At 58.1% G+C, this 21,824-nt stretch overlaps 1 protein-coding gene across 1 annotated transcript in view; it reads left to right on the forward strand.

Annotated features, from left to right (window-relative positions):
• Positions 1-21,824, forward strand: part of BESB_022540 (uncharacterized protein) — a gene marked incomplete at both ends in the record, with an annotated part of 58,156 nt that overhangs the window by 28,927 nt on the left and 7,405 nt on the right. The window contains 34 exons of the mRNA XM_029360956.1: positions 58-183; positions 683-720; positions 1,061-1,190; positions 1,518-1,827; positions 2,505-2,767; positions 3,075-3,297; positions 3,742-4,046; positions 4,570-4,742; positions 5,117-5,330; positions 5,755-6,183; positions 6,788-7,105; positions 7,247-7,398; positions 7,660-7,938; positions 8,405-8,724; positions 9,292-9,614; positions 9,828-9,910; positions 10,183-10,333; positions 10,562-10,777; positions 11,017-11,377; positions 11,810-12,074; positions 12,545-12,913; positions 13,492-13,792; positions 14,274-14,393; positions 14,727-14,846; positions 15,118-15,207; positions 15,653-15,832; positions 16,278-16,409; positions 16,758-16,873; positions 17,316-17,427; positions 17,863-18,102; positions 18,683-18,745; positions 19,113-19,348; positions 20,024-20,171; positions 21,408-21,814. Of these exons, the coding sequence (XP_029215771.1) occupies positions 58-183; positions 683-720; positions 1,061-1,190; positions 1,518-1,827; positions 2,505-2,767; positions 3,075-3,297; positions 3,742-4,046; positions 4,570-4,742; positions 5,117-5,330; positions 5,755-6,183; positions 6,788-7,105; positions 7,247-7,398; positions 7,660-7,938; positions 8,405-8,724; positions 9,292-9,614; positions 9,828-9,910; positions 10,183-10,333; positions 10,562-10,777; positions 11,017-11,377; positions 11,810-12,074; positions 12,545-12,913; positions 13,492-13,792; positions 14,274-14,393; positions 14,727-14,846; positions 15,118-15,207; positions 15,653-15,832; positions 16,278-16,409; positions 16,758-16,873; positions 17,316-17,427; positions 17,863-18,102; positions 18,683-18,745; positions 19,113-19,348; positions 20,024-20,171; positions 21,408-21,814 (7,313 nt within the window). The remainder of the gene's footprint in view (positions 1-57; positions 184-682; positions 721-1,060; positions 1,191-1,517; positions 1,828-2,504; positions 2,768-3,074; positions 3,298-3,741; positions 4,047-4,569; positions 4,743-5,116; positions 5,331-5,754; positions 6,184-6,787; positions 7,106-7,246; positions 7,399-7,659; positions 7,939-8,404; positions 8,725-9,291; positions 9,615-9,827; positions 9,911-10,182; positions 10,334-10,561; positions 10,778-11,016; positions 11,378-11,809; positions 12,075-12,544; positions 12,914-13,491; positions 13,793-14,273; positions 14,394-14,726; positions 14,847-15,117; positions 15,208-15,652; positions 15,833-16,277; positions 16,410-16,757; positions 16,874-17,315; positions 17,428-17,862; positions 18,103-18,682; positions 18,746-19,112; positions 19,349-20,023; positions 20,172-21,407; positions 21,815-21,824) is intronic.

The following is a 21,824-nucleotide window of genomic DNA, read 5'->3' on the forward strand; positions in this document are numbered from 1 at the left end:
CGGTGCACACGGCTTTTCTCTTCTTTGCTTGGTCCTGCGGCCACGGCCTACCTGCAGATTCGCAAGTTCGAGCAGGCCGGCATCCCGCAGGGCGGTGGAAGACTGACGACGATTATCGGCGGGCCTGCGGGCGGCGTCGACTTGGAGGCGCCGGTCGCTCTTACGGGTTTCGAAGCCGACGGGGTATGTGGCCCCCCGGGGGGTTTCCTCCGGCCTCGAATACTGTACCGTGACGCTGCAGAGGGCGCTTTCGTTAAAGTTCATCGCGGCCTCTATGCGGGACCATAGACCGCGTGTCGAGAAGAGGTCACACGCCCCCCAGGCCGCAGTACCCCTCAGGACGCAACCCTGAGCAACTGCGAGCGCTGCTGTTATCGTGTTCTACATGTGTACACACACACAAATACAGATGTGAATACATATACACCTATATACATATAGGGTTGTGGGAGGATCGCAGCGTCCCGCTTTCTGTCGCTGCCGCCGTGCATGCCCGTCGCTCCCCACAGCCTTGCATTTAACTCTCTGCAAACCTAAGCCCGTGTGTGACTGCCTTTGCGGATATGGCGCTTACGTGTAGTGATCCTTTCATACGCAGACAACTACGAAACCGGACAATCGTGTCAGTTCAGCTCACACCAACCTGCCATTCTCCACGAAACCGTTTGCGTTTTTCATTCAGAAGGTTAACCTTGTCGTCTACGACGAGGGCGCGAAGATGTGAGTGTGCTCGTCTCCGACCGCGCTCGATGCCCTAAATCTCAAGTCGGCTTCGGGGCGGCCGCCCGCGACGTTTTTGGAAGACACGACAAGCTACCAGACGGAATCGAGGGCCGCAAATAAAAGAACCGATTTTCAGAGGCTACCTTACGCACTTTGCCTTCCGAAGGGCGCCACCGACTGAGGCAGAGCCCTGATCCTTTGAATGATTCTCTCTCTCACTCGTTAATAACAACCGTCCAGACAAACAGTCTGTCTCCACTGCAACGGTCCTAACGCTCTCGTCACGGGAAAGCTTCCTCTTCGAACACTTTTTTTCTCTCTTCTGTCCCGCGCTCAGGGTTATAATGATCGCCGACGCAGATGGCACACCGATGAGGGTCGACTTGTTCGACACCTCACTAGCTGGTGACGGGCACACGGACGCCCAACTGCATCCCACCTCGGGTGGCTTGACCGTTGAAGATTTAGTAGGCAACCTTAGGAAAAGCATTGTTAAACAATTGATGTTTTGCCCGTGCCGAACTGTAGGTGGATGTATTACCCAGCTGTGTATGCACACACGCTTATTTGCACAGATGGGAACGATTGGTGCAGGTTTTCGGCGGTTGGTCTGTCTGGAGTACGGCTGCGGCACCACTGCGCAGCTGCGCCGGTTCGCGGACCTCCAGCCCTGGAAGCATTCCCTCACGGGCGATACTCCACTTGCACGGAGCGCCAGCCGCTTCTGCGCCTTCCGTCCTGTTGCAGTTGGGACATGGCTGTCGCGAATGGCCTGATTTTCCACTCTTCTTCAGACGGGCGACGCTGCAGCGCTTCTCTTTGGCGATCCTGCGCGGCATCGCATCCGCCGCGTATTCCTGAATCCCGACTACCAGGAGCCGGTGGCGACGAAAGTCCCCTGCCCGTCAGGCACCTACCTGGACTACGGTGGCGCATTCGCTCGGATTCACTGCAAGAAATGCCCGGCTGGAAAATACTGTCAAGGCGAAGGTCTGGTCCAGCCCTCAGGTGATTGTGGAGGAGGCTTCGTCTGCGAGGCGGGCTCGAAACAGCCCGAGGGATCGCCCTGCCCAGCCGGACACTTCTGCCCCGCGCCTCCCTCAGGTGAGTCCTACGCGGTCGTTGACGCAGCGAATGAAATCAGGGAAACAAACGAGCCGGGGCACGTCAAAAAGAGGCTCGTTTGGTTTCGGGCTCCAGACTCCCTCCACCCTACACGCCACAGGCGGCACCCGCATGGCCTGCCGGTACAACTGAGCACGCGGAAGAAACACAGCCCTTGCCGCGCTTCCCTCCTGCGACAAGGAGACGCACAGGACGCCCCATGTGTCTACGATATTCTTAGTCTCACGGGGGCTGCGCTCGATGCGAAGTCCACCGCCACGTTGCAGCACGCATGACGCCTGCCGCGGCTATCGTCATGCCGCCAGCTCGACACTGGAGCGCCCGTGACGTCCGAGCCTCTCCCGTATATAGGGTCCAACTGAGATTAGGGTCATCAGCCATGTTCCTTGAGGAAACCACCTCTCCATACACCCGCTTAGAGCAGAGCATGGGGTCCTCAGAATTGTGGCGGCCTCGTCAATGAGGCAGAGCTCTGTCTTGACACCCGCAGCTTCCCGTCTGTATGTGCACACCAGTGCAGTCACTGCAGTAAATGCTTGTTGGCTCTACGCTGACGTCACCTTTGAATGGAAGTGTTGCCGTTCGGTGGCTTTGCGCGGAGAGGGAGGAGTCCGGTGTGTATAGCGGCGTATGTGACTTGTTTGGCGCTCACACAGGACCTCGCAACACTCGAAGAAACTGGGCGTTGGGAAAGTCAGTAGCGACGCCCTTTCCCTCCGGCCGATCCACTGCGAGCGTCGTGACAGATGGAGACTACTCGGAGGCCTCCTCCTGGCCTTTGAGGAGCCCTTCGTTTGGACAGCCTTCAGCAGAGTCCCGGGCTCATATAGCTGGAGAGGACCTGTTCGTCATTCAACTGGAGGATGCAGCAGAAATCGGCAGAGTCGAGCTTCATATCGGCCGCCCCTGTGACCAAGCGGTATGCGTGGAAAGCGGAAACAGAGTTCGCTCAGTCGGCTTGTGTTTCTAAAATCCCGATGGCCTTTTCGAATGGTGGATGGGCTACTTTCAACGATATGAGCTGCGACACCGTATAAGCGTGCTCACGCCTCCCTGATAAAGGGAGTTCACACCCACAGTGCCATGGACCTCCGGCTTGCGCGTAATATGTTGTTGAATTGGATTTCTCTAAGGCCTCTCTTCGACTATTCGAGACGCTTGTCATCGAGAGACCTCATCAGCTGCGGCACGCTTGCGTTTGGCCTCCCATGTCTGGTTGTCGCTAGGCTGTCGACGAGGTGTCGGCGTGGTGCGGGGAGAGAGGGGCCTTTTCCTGGAGGCCGGTAGCATTCGTTGACCGGTTGGAGGAGCCTGGCCTGATCCGCCTCACTCTAGAAAAGCAACAAAAATGCCCCCAAGTGGCCGTGCAAATCACAGGAGATAACGGAGCGCCGATTATCATTCGCGAAGTTGTCCTGCAAAGCCACGTGTCTCACGCAGGCAAGTCCGGTGCAGCCGCACAGAATAGAAAAACTGAGTTGACATTCGGTGATTTTAGCAGAAGGGCTAGGGCCCAGGAGGCCGCCGCTGGAAGGCGGCGTACAGTGTCCTTGCGTGAGCCTCACCCATGAACGCGGCGAGGCCTCTGGCCGCGAAATCGTTGACGACAGACGCCGATGCCTTGGTTGAAGTCCGGTCGGGTGCCACGCGTGAGCTCTTCGGAGACGTGGAGCTCTACCCGAGAGAATTCTGGCCGACGGGCATGCTCGAGCTGGTCTGCACATGATCTTATTCCGCGTCACCGTGTAAAACGCACACCTCAACGGAGACGTCACCAGTAGTTGAACCGGAGCGTACTGCCCGTCTGGCCCCGTGGGCTTCTGTGTCACCACGGTGCCGCTACTCAAACATTTGGCGGCGCTCGACGTCATCTGTCTCTGACTTCCGCCGTAGAGTTTCCGTCAAAGGTGGCTCAGCCATGCGCACCTGGCACCTACCAAGACGAACAGGGGCAGACGGCCTGTAAGCAGTGTCCCGCTGGCCAGTACTGCGCGGCGTTCAAGACTGCGCAGCCGCAGCCTTGCCCGCCAGGGTACTATTGCCCACCAGGGACAAGCACCCCCTACGTCTTCCCGTGTCCCCTCGGGTACTATTCGGCCCAGGGGGCGTTGACGCGAGTGGAACAATGCGAGCCCTGTCCCCGAGGCCAGTACTGTGGAACCCGAGGCGCCACTCAGCCGACGGGCGAGTGTGACGCGGTAAGGGGCGGCGACCTCTCTACACAGCACAGCCGTTTCTCGCAGAATACAGATCCACCTAGGAATGGCGGCGCATGTATTGTCTAGTTACTTCATAAACACACTCATAACAAAACACCTACTGTGAACAGTGTGAACAGACGACCATATGAAGTGACGACTGCTTCCCATGAGCTGCAGAGACCGCGGAACGGCGTGTGCGTTTGCTGGGAACGGCTGCAGGAGAAGACGACCTGACTGATGTGTGAGATGGGCAGCTGAACCGTGACCCGGAGCTCCCTGCACACTCATGCAGTAGCCGAGACATATACTCACCATACTGCCTCGAATTCCACTTTGTCTTACATCCGTGCACGGTTGCGCCTGCGCCAACATCGCCTTAGGGCGGCTCCCTGATGATCAGGGAGCCGCCCTAGCGAGGCAGTGCCGGTCTGCCTGCGGATGTTCTGCACTGAAACCTTTTCGTTGGGCGCCGGCTTCAGCGAGCGTGCCGCCCTCGATGTGTCATGATTTCCGACTTTAGGGCCACCTGTGCACCGGAAGGTCTTGGCTGGCCGCTCCATTCAGCGACTCAGTCAATCCTGACGTCATCGTGACACACGACGGGATTCTCGAGTTCGCCACAGGGTTTGGGCAGCGCTGTCCGCTGGGTTTCTACTGTGAGGCCGGAGCGCTGCAGCCGTCGGAATGCCCTAAGTGAGTGAAGCGTGCAGCGACGCTCGCCTTCTGCGGGGACAGCTAGCCGCAGAGGCACGTGGATGCTGCGCCGTTTTGCCGCACGGCGTGTCTGACTTCAAGGCAAGGCGGACTGGTCTTAGCGGGCGCTAGCGTGTGAGCTACCGCTCATCCAGATGCTCACTCATGTATCCTCCGCGTGGGGTGAACCTACATGTGACGGCCAGGTTACTGCGCACAAAGGCGATCAGACAGCCACTAGACAACACGTGATTAGCTTTTAAACATCTCTCCCGTTCGCTGGGTTTTTGCGTCGTGGAGGGCGCAGCGCGAACTTCGTCGCGTCCGTCAAAAGTGAACACCCCGTCAGTGGCTTTGCTCGTGGCATCCTGCAGTGGAACTCAAACCGTAGCGGAGGGGGCGATGAGCGACAACGAATGCGTGCCGTGCGAACCGGGTTTCTACTGCCCCGAGCCCGGGGTCTCTCTCCCCTGCGCGGAGGGCTATGTCTGTCTCGAGGGTGCGACAACGCCGACTCCGGCAGACGGAGTCGCCGGGAAGCGCTGCGAAGCAGGCTTTTTCTGTCCGCAAGGCTCGTACAAAATGACTGTAAGCTTTGAAGAAACGAAGAACGAGGACGCGACAGAGCACCAGCCCCGCGCGGCACCGCTGGCAGGTCTACCAGTTTTCGCGTGAAGCTTCCTACGTGCTCGGTGGACGCGGAGTCGCCAGCGAGTCTTCGCTGCATCGATAGAGTGTGCGAACAGACTCGTGCTGCCGTCGTGACGAGAGCCCGTAACCAAACCGACGGTACCTTCTGCACCGCCTGCCAAGACGTGCGCAGCATTCGATGTAGATGAGCAAGCGCCTGTCTTTCTTCGGGTGTTTTTTGCTCACGTTTCTCTCTATATACATGTTTGTATATATATATTTATGTGAATGTACCTCTAGGAGCCGTATGCAGGTGCGTAGAGGGGAATGCAGGTGAATCAAGAGCTGAAATCCTGCATGCGCCGTGCTTTTCACTTTCCAGCCGTGCGAGCCAGGAACAACGAGCGACGAGGGTGCTAGCGTCTGCACGCCGTGTGAAGGCGGGAAGTTTTGCCCCTGGCCGGGGACAGCCTCCGGGAACGGGAACGGCATAAAAAAATGCCCTGCTGGTCACTACTGCCCAGACGGAAGTGCGCGCCCGCTGCCTTGTTCCGCCGGCAGCTTCCAGTCTGAGACAGGCTCGACTGCCTGCTTGCCGTGCCCAGAAGGCTTTTACTGCGCAGAAAGCGGTTTGCCAGCCGCCGCAGAAAAGTGCTTCGAAGGCTTCGTCTGTGGAGAAGGCGCCTCGACGCCGGCGGAGTGGGCAGCTGTGTATGGGGTGCAGGGCGCCCTCAACGGCAGGTGCCCAACCGGTCACAAATGCAGCGAGCGCGGAGGCATGCCTGTTCCCTGCGAACCGGGAACGTATCAGGTACGCGGGCGTCCACGGTGACGTGTGTGATGACTGGGAAACGAAAAAAGACAGGCTCGCGAATAGAACGCAGAAGCAGATAGGAAAAATGCTGCGCTAGAATTCAGACACGATAGACGCATGCAATGGCTCTCCGAAGCATAAGTTGGTATCGGACCCGGGGTCGAAAAATTCACGGCGGACTTCGTTTCGTAATGAGGGAAGGCAAGAGGCACACAGGCACCCTGAATTGAAAAAGGAAACAGGATTTAGCCAGGGCAGAGACCAACAGGCACCTCTAGGTTGCCTGAGAAACGTGATGTTTGGGGAATGCACGCGCCGGCGATGCAACTTAAGAGCGGGGAACAGTATGTGGCAGTAGGGTGACCCGTGTCACCCTTCTGCCGCATACTGAAGTGAAGGCCAGTTACATAGGCGCTTGCAACGCCACTGCGCTTTAAAGTTGGGAATTCAATTCCTTCCAACTTGGGCGGCAGTTCGCCGCTGCGTGGATCTGACCGCGATGAGATGCCGGTGCGGAGAAAGCTACCCCGGTGTGAGGGCTCGTCCGTTCGTTCCGCCCAATCTTCATCTTTCTCCCGCTGGCATATCTGGCTCTCCCCAGGACTCAACGACGTCCACGGAATGCAAGCCGTGTCCCCCAGGGAAGTTCTGCAGCACCGCCGGCCTGTCCAAGCCATCTGGAAGCTGTGAGGCGGGGTACTACTGTAAAGTGGGCGCGAAGCAGGCGCGCCCGGAAATCGAGAGTGAAGGCGGCATCTGCCCAACGGGCTGGGTCTGCCCAGAGGGCTCAGCAGCCCCTCAAGGATGCCATCTGGGGCAATACACGGATCGGCCTGGCCAGTCCGCCTGCCAAACATGCCCCGCCGGAAAATTCTGTCTGAAGGCGGGAGACGCGCCTCAGCCCTGCCGAGACGGACATGTAGGTCGATGCTCCACACAGGGGAGCAGAAGTAAAAAGCAGACAGAAAGATCTTGGGGTTGCAGCTGCACCTATGCGCTAACAAAGGGAGCTTACGCGTTTTCCATCTCTCTACTCGTTCTTCGCGGCACGGTGCTTCAGGTGTGCGACGCCGGTAGCGGCGTCGGGAGCCCGTGTCCACCGGGGTCATACTTCAAGGCCTCGGAGTCCGCGACGACAGAGGGGTCCTGCGTGGCCTGCGATGTCGGCCGCTACTGCCGCGCGGGCAAGGTAGCCGGGCCCTGCGCACCTGGGTAGGCTTTCTGAATCACGGCGTTCGTCCTCACTAGCTACGGCTGGGCAGTTCAGCGGGTCGACAGCTGAGCAAGATCAAGCGGACTGCTGTTTTCGCAGACGAATCTCGGCGGGGGCACCCCATGCACCTGTGAGGGCATCCAGCCGGAGGGCTGGTTTGCATGCAGAGGGAAAACTTTATAGAAAGTTTTTTCTTGCGGACACGGATGAGTCCCATGAGGTGCCTCGCAGGACACGCCTGTCGTCTGTGCTCCCGGCAGGTTTCTTTGCGGCTTGGGAAACTGGCTTCCGAACCCGAATGCTTTGCAGAAGCCCCCGACCCCGTTCGTCCCTTCCGCGGAATCGCCCTCAGCCGTTATGCTCACGCTGGACAACTGGAGGCGCCTGGGGACAGGAGCGAGTCTCTACGGCGGCATTCCCTGCCCCGCCGGCCACTACTGCGTTGCAGGCGCCACGATGCCAGCTGCATGCGAGGAGAACACAGCGAGACTTGAGACTGGAGGCCGGTGGAAGAGCGACTGCAGTCCCTGTCCAGCAGGGTGAGGGGGCGGGACACGAGACACGTATTCTGTGCTGCATTAGATGTGCGGCACAAAATACGCAGACCCACTCTGGAATTGCCCGCTGCGGTGCAACTGTAAACATTGTTTTGTGAACCTATCGCACTTGCCCTTTCGTTTCCAGCGCGCTACAGGCTTACGCGCGTGCAAGAAAGGGCTACAGCGCTCGCTTCCACCAGCTTTGGTGGATGCAGTCTCGCGTTGTATCCATCCCCGCTCTGTCCAGTGACCGCTGACCCTTTCCTCGTTCCAGTTGAACCAGGCCTTTGAGGATTATGGGGCCGTTACACGCGTGATAGTTATGTGAACCGCTGTGCCTGCATGACCCCGCTCAGCGTGCCGCCTAGTCTATTTTTCGAAGCTTGTGACTCACTATACATGATCTCGGTCTCCGTCTCAATAATCTCTTACCAGACCTTACCTTCTTCCTGTCTCCCGCCTTCAGATACTTTTGCATCGACGGCGAACCCGTGCCCTACCCGTGCCCACGCGGATATTACTGTCCCTTCTCCTCGTGGGAGCCGACGCCTTGCCCGGAAGGCACTCTCGGCGCCAGAGACAAGGCAGAGAGCCTTGGAGACTGCATTATCTGCCCGTCTGGCTACCACTGCAAGGCGGGCACTGCGGACCTGGCCGACGAAGGCCTGCTCTGCAGCGCTGGCTACTACTGCCCAGAAGGCACCAAAGAACCTGTCCCTTGCATCCCCGGAACGTACAACGCCTTCAACGGCGGGACGTCAATAGACAGCTGCTTGCCTTGTCCAGGTGAGTTGAAATGACATAGTGATACCTCACACCAGACGCGGACGTCGCACGGTTACAGCTTCATTATGGCTGCCTGAAACGCCGTTCCGTGGCAGCGGTCAGTAGAGTCCGTGAGCGCGCGTTTTAAATTATCTTTCGCGCGCGACAATCGCCAGGCGCTTCGCCTGAAGTTAGACAACCCGCCTGTCTGCAAGGGAATACGAACAGAAACCCGTCTGCAGCTTTTCTTACTGGCGTGTGACATCCTCGTGGACACCAGCAATGGGCTGTGTCGGCTTCAAAGCGATCTTCCTCATGGAAAAGTGACCCTGTCGCGCATGCTCTCAGTCTGTCTGACCACGCTTTTTTCCAACGAGCGTGTTCAGGGACCCCTCAGTTTGTGGTTTTTTCGTGGCCTATGAATATAGGGGGTCAGTTGCTGCGAACACGCCGTTTGGACTTGTTGACAACTCTTGCCTTGATATCTCGCGGGCGCCAGATGCGAGGCAGAATACAGTCCATGCGGCGGAACGCTTACCATCTCACCACCGTCATCTTTCTAGTTTTCTCGTTCGTCTATTACCGCAGCGGGTTTCTTCTGCCGCTCGGAAGGCACTGCGAGACCCACCAGTGCTTGTCCCGCTGGCTACTACTGCCCGGCTGGTTCGCTGTCTCCTCTGATTTGCCCGCCTTCGAGCTACTGCCCTCTCCAGTCGAGCTCCCCCAAACGCTGCTCGGAGGAGGGCTTTTATTGTCCGCTTGGGATGCCCGCGCCGGAGCCGTGCCCCCCCGGGGCCCTGTGCGCGCCCGGGGCGAAAGAACCCGAGCTGTGTCCGAAAGGGACATATCTCCCACCCCCAGAGGCGGGCACTGTCGGCGGTTCTGAATCCCAGTGCAACGCCTGTCCATCTGTAAGTCACTCGTTTCGTAGCTCTCTCGGAAAACAAAGCGTTAATCATGTCCTCCAGGCGGCAGTTTTTCTCTTTTGGACTTCCAATCAGAAGCGGGGCGAAGGAAGGATCTCGTCATCGGCCATGTGGCACCAGGTTGTTTGGCACATCATATTCCTTGTTTCTCCGGGATGCACAGCCGCTCGTGAATTCGCTCGGCCTTTTTCTGTGCAGGCGTATTACTCGGATGCCCTGGGCTCGACGGCCTGCTCGACTTGCCCAGCGGGCTTCCTTTGTTACGAGGGCTGTCGCTCGAGGTGAGCTATACTTGGTGCCGTCCTGGCCAGCCCACCGGACGCGCCAAGTCGACTAGAGGATTATTGACAACGCCGCGTTCTGTCGCTCCACGAACGCTCACTGCGTGATCCGAATCAAGCAGCTCGTAATGCCGCACCCCTTCTTCGCTCGGTGCTTGCCAGGCAGCGAAACAGCGATAGTGAATAAGATGTGCACATTCACCTGCGCGACAGACTGGCTTATATCCTCAAGGCTTTCGGTTTCTTCTGTTGCCTCCACTGCCTCCGTGCAGCCATCCGTCGTCCAAGGACGTCGATAGGGGCGAGCCGTGCCCGCTGGGGCACTACTGTCTCGCGGGGGCGCTTGAGCCCTCTCCGTGTCCTGCCGGGACTGCTGGGATGAAACAGGGCCTGAGACACCCAGGAGAGTGCACGCTGTGCGGAGTAGGTGCCTTGCGGAGCTCCGTGTGTGCTCTGAAGGCCGCTGGAGCGGAGCTGGCATCGCAGATATCCCGACGCGGTCTTGCGAGGCGACACACGGCATGCATAAACTAGATTGACGTATATGCTCTGGCCATACTTCTTTCCAGGAACTGCTAGGGGTATAGTGTAAAAACTACTTGTCTAGGGATGGCGTCATGCCGCCGCGTGCTTGCGCCTTTCTCGGTACAGGCGGGGACATTCAACGACCTTCCGGGCCAGTCGATGTGCTCGATGTGCGGCGCAAGCGCCACGAGCGAGCCGGGCTCCCTCACGTGCAACTGCAAGGGCGAAAACCGCATGTTCCAGCCCAGCGACAAATCCTGCGTCTGCAAGCCGGGCTTCATCTTCGTGAAGGACGGGGTGGACATCGCCTCCGAAGACGGAGACGGCAACTGCTATCAAGTCGTAAGCCTCGAGAAAGAAGTGCCCCTGGCGCCACGCAGAGGTTCGCGGGCTCCTGACACGTGTATGCGAATGAACTTGCACGCCTATGCAAACGGGTCTGCCTTGCCGAGTCCGTCAGTATCGACCCTTAGGCGTCCTCCACTTTGCGCTCCCCCTCTCTTCTGTCCTCAGGCCCCGCGCATGTGGTCTTACGGTGTATGCTCGTGGCTTGTTTTCTTGATTTTCTCTCGGCTGCTCAGGTCCACGATCGCTGCGGGATAGGCCAGTCTCGGGACGCGTCGGGCGCGTGCGTAGATCCCGAGCCGTACTGCGCAAAAGAGTGTGGAAACGGCGGCGGAGAGTTCAACGAGGTCGTGGGGCTGTGCATGTGCCATGCGACACCCGCAGAAGTCGCGGAGTGTGACATCACTTGCCAGCGCCAGGCAACGCGCTTGATTCTATCAGACGACACATTCATTTTCGAGAAACCTCTGGACTCTGGAAGCACCGAAATCACCGCCGAGGTGTCCCTCGCCTCGCTGCGACCGGACCGCCTTGCTGGAACGCCTACGTGCACAGCCGGAGAAAGATGCGTCATGCAAATCCAAGACATGACTACAAGTAAGGCCAGCTGCCAGATTCACACAACGGTACACGGCAGGAATATGCGCAACTCCGAATGAGCAAGCGCCATAAGGGGGCTGCAAGGACCGTTCGACAAGCCACGCGAACGCACAGGCAGACGCCACGGACGACGCCAGCGATGGGGACGCTGTAGGCATGCCTTTGTAGCTGCGAAGAATGCATGAAGAGTGTCAGCCGCAATACTGCGTTCCTCTGTGCTGACGTTTGGACTGTCTGTTGACTCAACGCTGTCGCGACGCTTTGCCTCATTCCGTCTTCGTGGTCGCAGGCGGACCCTGTGTTTGATGCAGTTCACGCAGATACTTCTCCGTTTGGGGGGGAGGAGCGGGGTATGCTGGAGATCACTTCTGTCAGACCGCAGCGTCTAGTGCTTCGTGCGTACCTGTGGTGCCTCTTCGTCCTGACCAGACTACGTGCTCGGGCTTTTTGGAGCCCCCGACGAGCTCATCACCGAGTTACAAACTCCGCCTGCTGTTCGCACTGCTCACGCCCTCCTGCACACCGACCAGCCGCCGCCACTGTCAAGCGCTTCCGTGCCTGGTGTCCCTGGCCCTGTCCAGTGTCTCCCTGTGGGAACAACAGTCGTCTGGAGATTGGGGAAGAACAATTACCCTGTCTACGTCAAGGACAGCCTCGTCAACACCAACCGAGAATTCGACTACGGGAACTTCAGGTAGAGCGACACGGGAGCAACAGCGTACTTCGCTTGCCGTATAAAGAGCGCTGGCTGCCCGCCAATCTGCTTTACCTCCTCGCGATGCGTAGCTGAACCTGTGCTCGAACAGCCTTGCCTGAGACCACCACCCACTGCCGGTTGTTGGGCCGCTGAGAGGGAACGGGCGTCTCAAGGGCTACGAGACGCACCTGGGCATACATCATGGAGCCGCCGTGCCTATACAGGAGGATGCATGCATATGATCTACGGGACACTTGCACTGGAGGACTGGTTGATTGCCGGGGCTCTAAACGCGTAGCAACAAGCCAGGAAGAGCTCAGCTGAACCCTGCCCTGTGCCAGTCCTCGCCTTTGTGAACTCACTATCCTCGGACCGCGTGGAGACCTGTACATTTGCTAGCGCTTTTCCGCTTTCATGCGGGTCGCTCATTGCCGTCGCGTGTGTGTGTATGGCTTTTGTCGGTACAGACAGCTGGCCTGGGAAGTCCAAGCAGGCGTCGCGTACGTCCTCTTCGCCCACACGTTTGAGGAGCCAGGGGTCTACGTGTTCAGTTCCAGCCAGAATCCCAAGCAGCTGTCGATTCTGCGCTTTCTGGACGACAAGTTGAAGTGCAGGGACAGCGCAACCGTCCCACGTCGCCACACGCGCGAGAGCCTCGCAGCGGTTGGCATTCGCTTGAATCCAGAGATCTACGAAGTCGCCGACTGGGGCACTCTCGCGAGACTCGTCCTGGCGGCCGTGGTCTTTGTTGCTCTGTTGCTTCTCTTGGGATGGGTTCTCAACGTCCAGGACTTGGACTTCGAGGTTGAGGACACCGTCTCGTTGACCTACCGGAGGTAAGACACGCAATCTGGGTTACCAAGCAGCCTGAAGTTGAGCCGCTCGAAAAGCGATGTGCGCCCGCAACTAGAAGACTACAAAAGATCCCCACTTTGCTTCTCAGCCCGTGGGAGCGTGCAGCCTCCTGCGTGCGAGCCCACGGCTGCACTCGCGCGAGGGGAGGCTGCGAATGCTGCCATGGATCTGCAGATAAATCGCACGAGAGAAGGGAAGTGTGTTTAAAACAGAAGGCATGCCTAGTCGGGAAGTTAGCGTCTAAAATAAATAACAACGTAGGAGAGACAGCCTTGTTCTTGGTTTCGGGGACCAGCGCAAAGCACAACCATATGCACAGTAATTCGTCCACGTATCAGTGGACTGCTTGCTCTGTTTCTCCGTCTATGTATATATATAACCACACGTAGGAGTACCAGTGTACGCAGTGACGCATACAAGTGACACTGCATGCACAGCTTGGCACTTGTGTCGCTAGCGGAGAGGCGGCGATCACGGTCTTCGCCGCGCGGCTACACCCATCGCGCATACTGGACTGGCGCGCAGCGTCTTTTGCGCCCTGCCGGATGATGGTTTGCAGGCGCCACCTGGACTTCCAGGTGCCCACGGTCCTCGGGCCTTTGAAGGGCCCGCTGGGTTTCGAGGCCGAAGAGGCGCACAAAGCCAATGCGCGCGCAGGCGCACTCCAATTGCTGCAGGACGTGGATCCCCGCATCGTCAAGGGGAGTCTGACGCTCGTAGCCAGAACTGCGGAGTACGTTGCCCAGCTGGAACAGCTGCTGAGGGCGAAACGCGCAGAGAAAGAGCGTGAGATGCACGAAGCCATCCAGGACATCAGCAAACAAATCACGGACACCTTCAGCGACTTCTTTTCGAATCAGGTAATTGCAGGGAGCTGCTCTCACGCCCACGTCAAGATACACACGAAGCTCGGCAAAGACAAACTTGCAACAGGCCTGGCGGACGCTGCCGCAGAAGCGCAGACATTCTCGTGGCGTCTGAGGACACGACCCAGTGGCAGAGACTGGCTGAAAGAATTAGAAAACTAGGGTCGTTGCAAATATGCACATACAGACGGGAAACAGCCGATAAGCTTCCACCCTCCGGATGCGGAGATCCCATGTCATCTCGATATGTCGATATGAAGTCCTCGTAAAGACCTCAATCACGGGCGGCTTCTCGCGGGCTTCCATTCGGAACTGAGCGTACCAGACGATGCCACAGGGCACAGTCAGAGAGGTACTTTAGTTCGCATGGATGTTTTCATAAGTACAAGTCTCTGCGGCACTCTAAATGCGCTCCCACCCACGCGCAGCAGAGGCTGAATGGCTGGCGGCTTTGGAGTGCGGCTTTCACTGACAGGCCTGGACAGCGTCGGACAGCCAAGTCCAAGAGTGCGTGGAGCAGATTCTGAAATACCTGCGGATGCCGCGGAAAGTTCTTGTTGAGGAAATGGCGAAAGCTCAAGAAGCGAGAGAGGCTGTAAGTGTGCAGGCTGTCTGCTTCGCAAACCTCGCGGGCAAACGCGTCACGGTGTGGAAGTTGCGGCTGTGGCGCTGTCCTGTGTCCACACGCGGTGCCTTGCTCCAGCAGTGTCGAGATGCGAGAGGGACGCGTGCGAGGGCGTCCGATAGCTCCTTCTTCTTAAGGACTTTTCTCGGGTCTGCCCTGCGATTGGCGTTCAGCCACTGCGAGGACCTTCTAAAACACCTGGTTCAGGTCCCTTCCGTCTGTACCGCGCCGCAGCGCATGATGCCTAGGCCGCACGCGGCACTCGACATAGCAGGACTGCACTTATTGCGATTTTTTGCCCAGGAGCAGAATCTTTACAACGCAGCCGAAACGCCCAAGGCCCTGGATATGACCCGCCGCCAAAGCACGCTCATGGCTCTTGGACAAGAGACGCCGGAACAACTCCTCGATCTGCGAGCGGCTGTAAGCGCTCAAATTTTCTGCGCGGATGGGCTTCAGCAGGAGCCAGGGTGGACTGCACATGGGCAAGTGCCGCGCTCAGGGGGAAGACAGTGGACGTCTGCGGAGGCAGTCTTAGGCATGCATACACGCGTCCGGATTATCGATAAATGCCGCATACATCTTACATCTCGGGCGCCGTCAGCGGCAAGTGTGCAGCTTGCCTGTCGGGCTCCCGAGACAATGCGCAATGTAAAGGGGTCATTTCAGTCTCCTGCTGTGGTGTTGCTTTCAGCTGGCTTGTTTTTTCGGTCCATTTTTGTACGGAAGCCTATGCGACGCAGGCACGCTGACTGGCGACTTGTCCAAGACGCTGTGGCAGCAGGTGGGAGGGGGCTACCGCCTAGAAATCTCTTCGCTCTCTCAGTCTCGCCTTATTCGGTGCGGTCGGACGCCCGATCGGGACAACAACAGTGCACGCAACCGCCGTGTGAATGGATTTTCGCGACCCGCATCACACGCCTTCATAACTACGGAACTGGACACGCCTACAACCGGTCGGCGCCTTCTCCGTGACAGGAGGCGCCTTCATCGCCGGCATGGAATGGCGAGAGGAACTTGCACCTGCGCCGCAGCACCTGAGGAGGCATACGCTGGATGCAGCACTGGGAGCTATCTCGACAGTACTGCTGTGGTAAAAAACGTGAGACGCCTGTCGTTCTCGGGTTCAGGCCCCATACCAGAAAATCCCCGCAAGTACTTTGTGTGCCGAGGCTCGAGTCTGATGCCTGTCTGGTCCTGCGTGTCGCTCTTTTCGCCCATCTCTTCAGCGCCAGCTACAGGTCGAGTCCATGAGAAAGTTCACCCGGTTTCGCGACGCAGCCCTCGCCTCAGCCGAGAACGACATTATCTCCCTTCACCTCGCTCTCCAAGTCGCCGTGCGCAAGGGGGAGAAGTCCGCGACTGGAGCGCGAGAGAGTGTGGAACGCATGCTGCTCACGGCGGTGGAGGTGAGACCACGGGCCGAACGCGCGCGACTTGCAGAGCCTGAACAGAGAAAGGCACTGGGCGTCTCAGGATTTCTTCTCATGCCGTTTAGACCCTCGAATGCCGACCTCGCCTTACCTTCGGCACTCGTATTATGCAAAGGGGGTATCGTCGCGCTGGGGAGTCGCCGCCGGAGCGACGAATCACAGAGTGGACACCAGTCAGATAGAACCGTGGTCCTTACACCGCTTGCCCATGCAAACACAGAACGTCCGCCACAGCGCGCGTCGCTAGGTGCGCGGCCTGCTTTTCGCCAGTCGCGCCGTGGGCGGACTCAGGCCCCCACAGCGTCTGTGTTTTTTTAGTGCAGTACAGGTGACGGGCCCCTGAAGCAATATGCGTCACAGGGCCGAACGCGCATCACCACATAGGTGAATGAAGTATGCATGCGTCCTCGCGCTCCCTTAGGATGTCAACAAGAGCCTCGTCGCGGCTTCGGAGAAAGAGCAGAAGGCGCACGACGGCATCGTCCACGCGACGAAGTCTCGTCTGCGGAAGTGGATCCAGGCGCAAGCTGCGAGGATCGTGGAACAGGCGAAGGTACAGTCCTGGGAGACACCCGACGGGCAGCGACTCGCGGTCCATGACGAGTTGCAGATACCGGCACCCGTGCACGTACACATGCATTTATGTGTGTCTATTCTGCGCACGCTTAAATCTGTGAACACCCTGCCGGAGTAGTGCCTTGGAATACGAAGAAGCGCAGCGACGATGGAAAGCTTTCATGGAGTGCCTAGAGTTGGTTGAAAGGCGAAGAGCTATCGCACCGTGGGCGCCTGCCCAGAGATACGTGTAGACGTGATATATGAAGCCCCATTCAGTCGCCGAAGCAGCCTGCCTCAGCAACCTGCCTCACCCGCGTGCTCTGATGACGCCTGCGGCTCGCAGAGTGCCAAGCGCGACTTGGTCAGTGAGCTCTCTGCTTCGCACGAGGAAGAAGAAACCTTCCTCATGCAGGTGCTGGAAGGAAAGAAAACCGCTATTCTGGACGCACTCGCGGAAAGGTCAGACAGCCAGAATCGACGGATGCGTCGCGCACAGAGAAGGAAAGAGCGAAAACAGATCGATAGCGGTGTCTGCCTCAGCTTTTCAGCGCCGGAACGTCGTGGTGAACAGAGACAGAAACGGAGGGGGGGCAATGAGAGCCAAAAGCAAACTTGAACACTCAGGTTCCTCAAGCTTCCAAGCGGGCGTGCGCGGTCGAGGGCGCCGCCAGGCTTGCTTTGAGGCGGTGACTCGAGCCTCACTGTACAGCGTTGAGACGCACGCGTGCACAGCCAGAGCCGTTGAGACTTCGACTCTGCGCCTCGGAAGCGAGAGACCGGACCTGAGACGTCGACCTGAACGCCCTCGAGAGTCTGGAACGCGTCCATACCGTGGAAACGTAGCCGTCCTTAAGAATCTCGTAGAATAATCGCTCATTGCACACGCGCCTATGCGCTACAGGCACCTGGCGGAGGTGGCTGCCGCCGAGGAGAGGCTGCGGTGGGAGTCTGCGAGGGAGGCTGAGCCAACAGGGGACGAGGCCGCGGGGACCTTACAAGACGTGATGGCGCTGGTGAGAGCCGAGAGAAGGCAGCAACAGTCGGCGCTGGCCTGCAGTTCTAGAGCGACGCAGGAACAGTCGTCTGCCTCGGCCGGCGTGAGCGGGAGACAGACAGACAGACCCGTGGGAGCCTTCGAAACGGGTGGCCAAACGTGAGCCGTGGTGCAAGACAATGAAGATGCCTGCGTGGGCAGTCGGCCGAGAGTAGGCGCCCCGACGCACACCGTCGTATACACGCATATATACATATATACATATGCATATATGTGTGTATATGCATCTGTCCATATGGATACGAACGCACACATAACATGCACTTTATAGACAGATATACTTTTCGCGGACTATGTTGGTGGCTTGCCGTGAAGACGTGAGCTCCCGAAACCACGCGGCCGGCAAGTGTGACTGTTAGTCTCCGTCGAACGCTGCCTTGCAACTTCTCTCTAGGAGCTTGGTCAGTTGCAAACAAAGCACGAAGAAGCAACGCGCGCCGCCCGCAACCAAATCGAGGAGCTGATATGCCGCCGACTTCAGGCGCTTCGCACTCGCCACGCCAACGAGAAGGAAAAGGAAGAACTGAGACTCAACGAGTACAAGCACTGTCTTCTCTTTGAGCTCTTCGCCGCGGCTCAGGCAACGCAGGCCTTCACAGAACAAGCCGCCCAGCACCACGTCCAGAGGAAGCTGGTAACTTGTCACAACATGATCCCTACAAATATATATGTATATATTCATTTGCTTGTGCGATGAATGCCGTCACCTCTTCACGTCTCCTCTCACAGACTCTAGCGCGTGGAAGGGCGCGGCCAGGCAAGGCGTGCGCATCATCTGGGAAAGCCGGGCAGTATGTGAGCACTCTATTCACTCAGTTATATGCGTATGTACGCATGCCCGGGTAGACGCGAAGGGCGGCACAAGAGGAAAACCCTGTAGTGCCGCTGACCCTGCGACTTTTTGAATTTCGATGGATGGTAGCACGTGACACGGACTGGAGAGTGCATGCCTCTCCCGAGGCATAATCAGAGCCTGGGAAACGCCGCCCAGCTCGGTCTCCAGGCATGTGATGCGGCAAAGTTTGTTTGGCGCCGTTCCATCCGTTCCCTTGCTTGTGGCTTGCAAGAACGATTCCTGCTTGACTCACCATCGTTCAAAGCGAACCCACCTCGTGGGCAGGCGCGCAGTCGAAGCTTCTCCCCCTCCTCAAGTTTCCTGGAACTGTGGCAAAATGGCAGCTTTTGATGCGTTTACTATGTGAGGATCCCCTCAGGCAGAGGACTCCGTAAACCCCGATTTCGTCAAGTCTGTCGCCAGCTTTGGCCGCATCCTCCAAGTGGGCAACGCATAGACACCGATTCAATGTGGGACCCCTTTCTAGCGCTCGGCGCTCGTCTCCACAGAGGCTCCAGATGGCTGCTGAGCCTTTGCTCTGCGAGTGGCTTCCCGCCTGCTTGCCGGCTGTTCCTGGTAGCCGCCGCACAATTCTCAGCTCCCAGATCCTTCGTCACCAGCCGCTTCTGACATGGTAGCCGGCATTCTCCACTGCTGCTTGCCTGGCTACCTGTTGCCGCCCCCGCCCCCCCGGTTGCCGCTGCGTGACTGCGAACGTCGCGCGTCGCGTCCGGCGTCCCAACAGCCTGTGAGTTACCGCTCGGTGCTCCGCAAGGGTGACCACTCTGCTTGCGTCTCTGCGTGCTCAGGACAACCTGAGCGGAGAAGCCAAGATTGCGAACGCAGAGGCCGAGACTGCCTTCGTCCGCGCGCGCCGGCTGCTGCAGGCGAAGAGCCGCAGACTCCTCGAGGCAGCAGAGGCGACGCTGGAGGTGAAGGACGAGCGAGAGTTCCTCGACCTCAGAGAGCGGCACAAGGCGGGCTTGCAAAAGTGCCTCGCCGCTAAAGAGGCTGGGCTCAACCGAGTCCTTGGTGACCTCGAAAGGTAGGAAAGTCTCTCGAACGCAGCCGACAGCTACGACGGGCAACATGAGGCTTCTGAAAGGATGGGAAGGGGTCGGCGCTGGAGACTAGGTGGCATAGCTGGCTCGAGGCGTGCTTCAAATACGAAGGAAGCTATTTGTATGACGGGGGCGGGCGCTATGAGGACATGTCATAAGTAGCAAGACACGGGTTCCACGAGCCGAGGAGGCTTCCAGTTTTGCAGAAACTGCTCGGCTCCCGCTGAGGCAATACGTGTCACCTCAGTGGATATCGACATGCGACTGCTGTGTCATGTTTAGTGTTCTGAATCGCGCTGCACGCAGACGTCCACGATCATGCCGCCCCTGAAGCGAATGCCTAGCAGGGCCGTCGCGCCCACTCGCCTATACTGATCAGGCTCCGCGAAAGAGCGTTCAATAGCTGAAATTGCCTTTCTTGTGTAAAGCCTTACGTGATAAACTCCCTCTACCTCAGTGCCAGTACGTGCTTGACACACAGTCGTTCTAATTTCCCTTCTCCATGCCCTTTTTACCTCTCGCTGCAGCCACTTCGGGCTGGGCGACGCATGCGGGCAAGCGATCGGCGGCTTCAAAGCGGAGGAACGATGTGACATACGAGACTCGAATTGAAATGAGCAACGGAGTTGACTGTGCTTTCCGCCTTTGCTGCTCTTCAGGGCTGAGGACGCCGAGGCCGAGGCCGAGACCCGGCTGGCGCTCTTTATGCAGGAGCAACTCCTGGGCGACGAGGAGGCGAAGCTCCGGCGGGACGTTCAGCGAGACCAGCAGCGCTTTGAGGAGGCCGTCGTGCGCGCTGGCTACCAGGTAACGAACGCGCAATGAAACGGGTCGGAAGGGCTAGAGCGCACGCGGCCCGCAGGGTACCCCAAGGGCGCGTCTGACCGCGAGACGGGCGGAGACGCCGGCGCGACTTCAGGCACTCTGACCTCTAAAGGGTCAGCGGAGGCCGCAGCGGCCAAGGGCAGAGGGTCGAAGGGAGAGCGCGTGAGCGAAGGGCGCCGCGGATGCCGAGCAAGAAGAAGCAATGGCGACATTTTGTAGAGAAGGGGATGAAAAAGAATGCTCAATACCCGTTAGTGGTGCTGACCTTGTTTCACACGCCTTTGGTCGAAGGGATGCCTCATGCGCATTCGGTCTACTGCGCTTGACGCGCATCGCTCGCAGTCTCCGTGTTTCTATGCACATAAAAAGGAAATGCAGTGGTCGTTAGTTGGGCATGCGACAAGGCCGTTATCTGTGCTGATAGAGCTATTCTACGGAAGCCCGATATAGCGCGATCAATTGAGCTAACTATATGTGTACGCGCATCGACAGCTATTTGCTTATATGTGGGGGTATCTGTGCGTATGGAACTAAGGCATTCCATTTGGTTGACCTCTCTGGGGCTCTCGACTGAGTGCTCACCCATATGTGGAGACGTTTTCAACAGAGAGGAGATGGGGCGAGCCGCGCACTTTGGCAGGAACAGTTTGAGACCGAGCGAAGAAGACTCGAAGACGTTGCCCACAGAAGCATCGAGGAAAAACGCAAAGAGCTGACGGCAATCGTGGAGAGGCATCAGAGGCAAAGAACCAAGAACAGAGAGAGACAGCAGAAAAGCGTAAGCGTCTCACCAAACGTCTTGGCAGCCCCGAGGAGGAAGAATGCCTCGGCTCGTGCGAGTGTTCTCGCATATATTGGTGTGTATATATATATATATAGGTATACGAATGCATGCATGTGCACAAAAAGTTTTTTTCATAGATCCACAGTCGCAGTCCACAGCTTGTTACATGGTTTTGAAGAGTGCTGGATCCGCGCCCAGAACGTTTCGGGCACGTATGGAGTCCGCGCCTGGTAGAACTGTGCGCATGTGGCTCCACGAAGCACATGCGACACCCTGGCGTGTGCAGTCGCTTGCGGCCGCCAGGCGAGTGCTACTAGCTCGTGTGGCTCGATCTCAGGCAATTATGCAGGTTACTCTGTTGCGTCTCACTGCCTATTTTTCTAGGCAAATTGAGTTTTGCACTTCCTCTATTTGTTTGAGGTTATGCTTCGCAGGAGCGGGGATCTCGGCGCTTGACTGAGATGTATCTGATTCGACGCTTGGCTTTTGTGACGTCGGAGCTCTGGGCCTGCTTCCGCGTGTCAAGGCAATGGGAGGCGAAAGAGGCCGCCCTCGCGGAGAGCGCGTTCCCTTCGCTCCGCCTGGGCAGTTCTTTGAAGGAGCGCGTGTCTGCGATGAAAGCGTGGCAAGGCGAGATGAGCGCTCTGGACGAGGACCTGGGGACGAGGCTCAAAATTGCGACGCAGCAGGCAGAGGAAAAACGAAACTCGCACGAAGAAGGCCTCGTTGCCAGTCTCGCAAGAGAGGTGGACGCAGTCTACGAGGAGGCCAGAGAAGACAGCGAGGAACTCAGTCTTGCATTTGAGATGCAGTGCACGAGCGTGCCATTCGTCATGAGAACGTAAGCGACG

The sequence above is a fragment of the Besnoitia besnoiti genome, chromosome XII, assembly GCF_002563875.1.
Source record: "Besnoitia besnoiti strain Bb-Ger1 chromosome XII, whole genome shotgun sequence".
Classification (NCBI taxonomy): domain Eukaryota; phylum Apicomplexa; class Conoidasida; order Eucoccidiorida; family Sarcocystidae; genus Besnoitia; species Besnoitia besnoiti.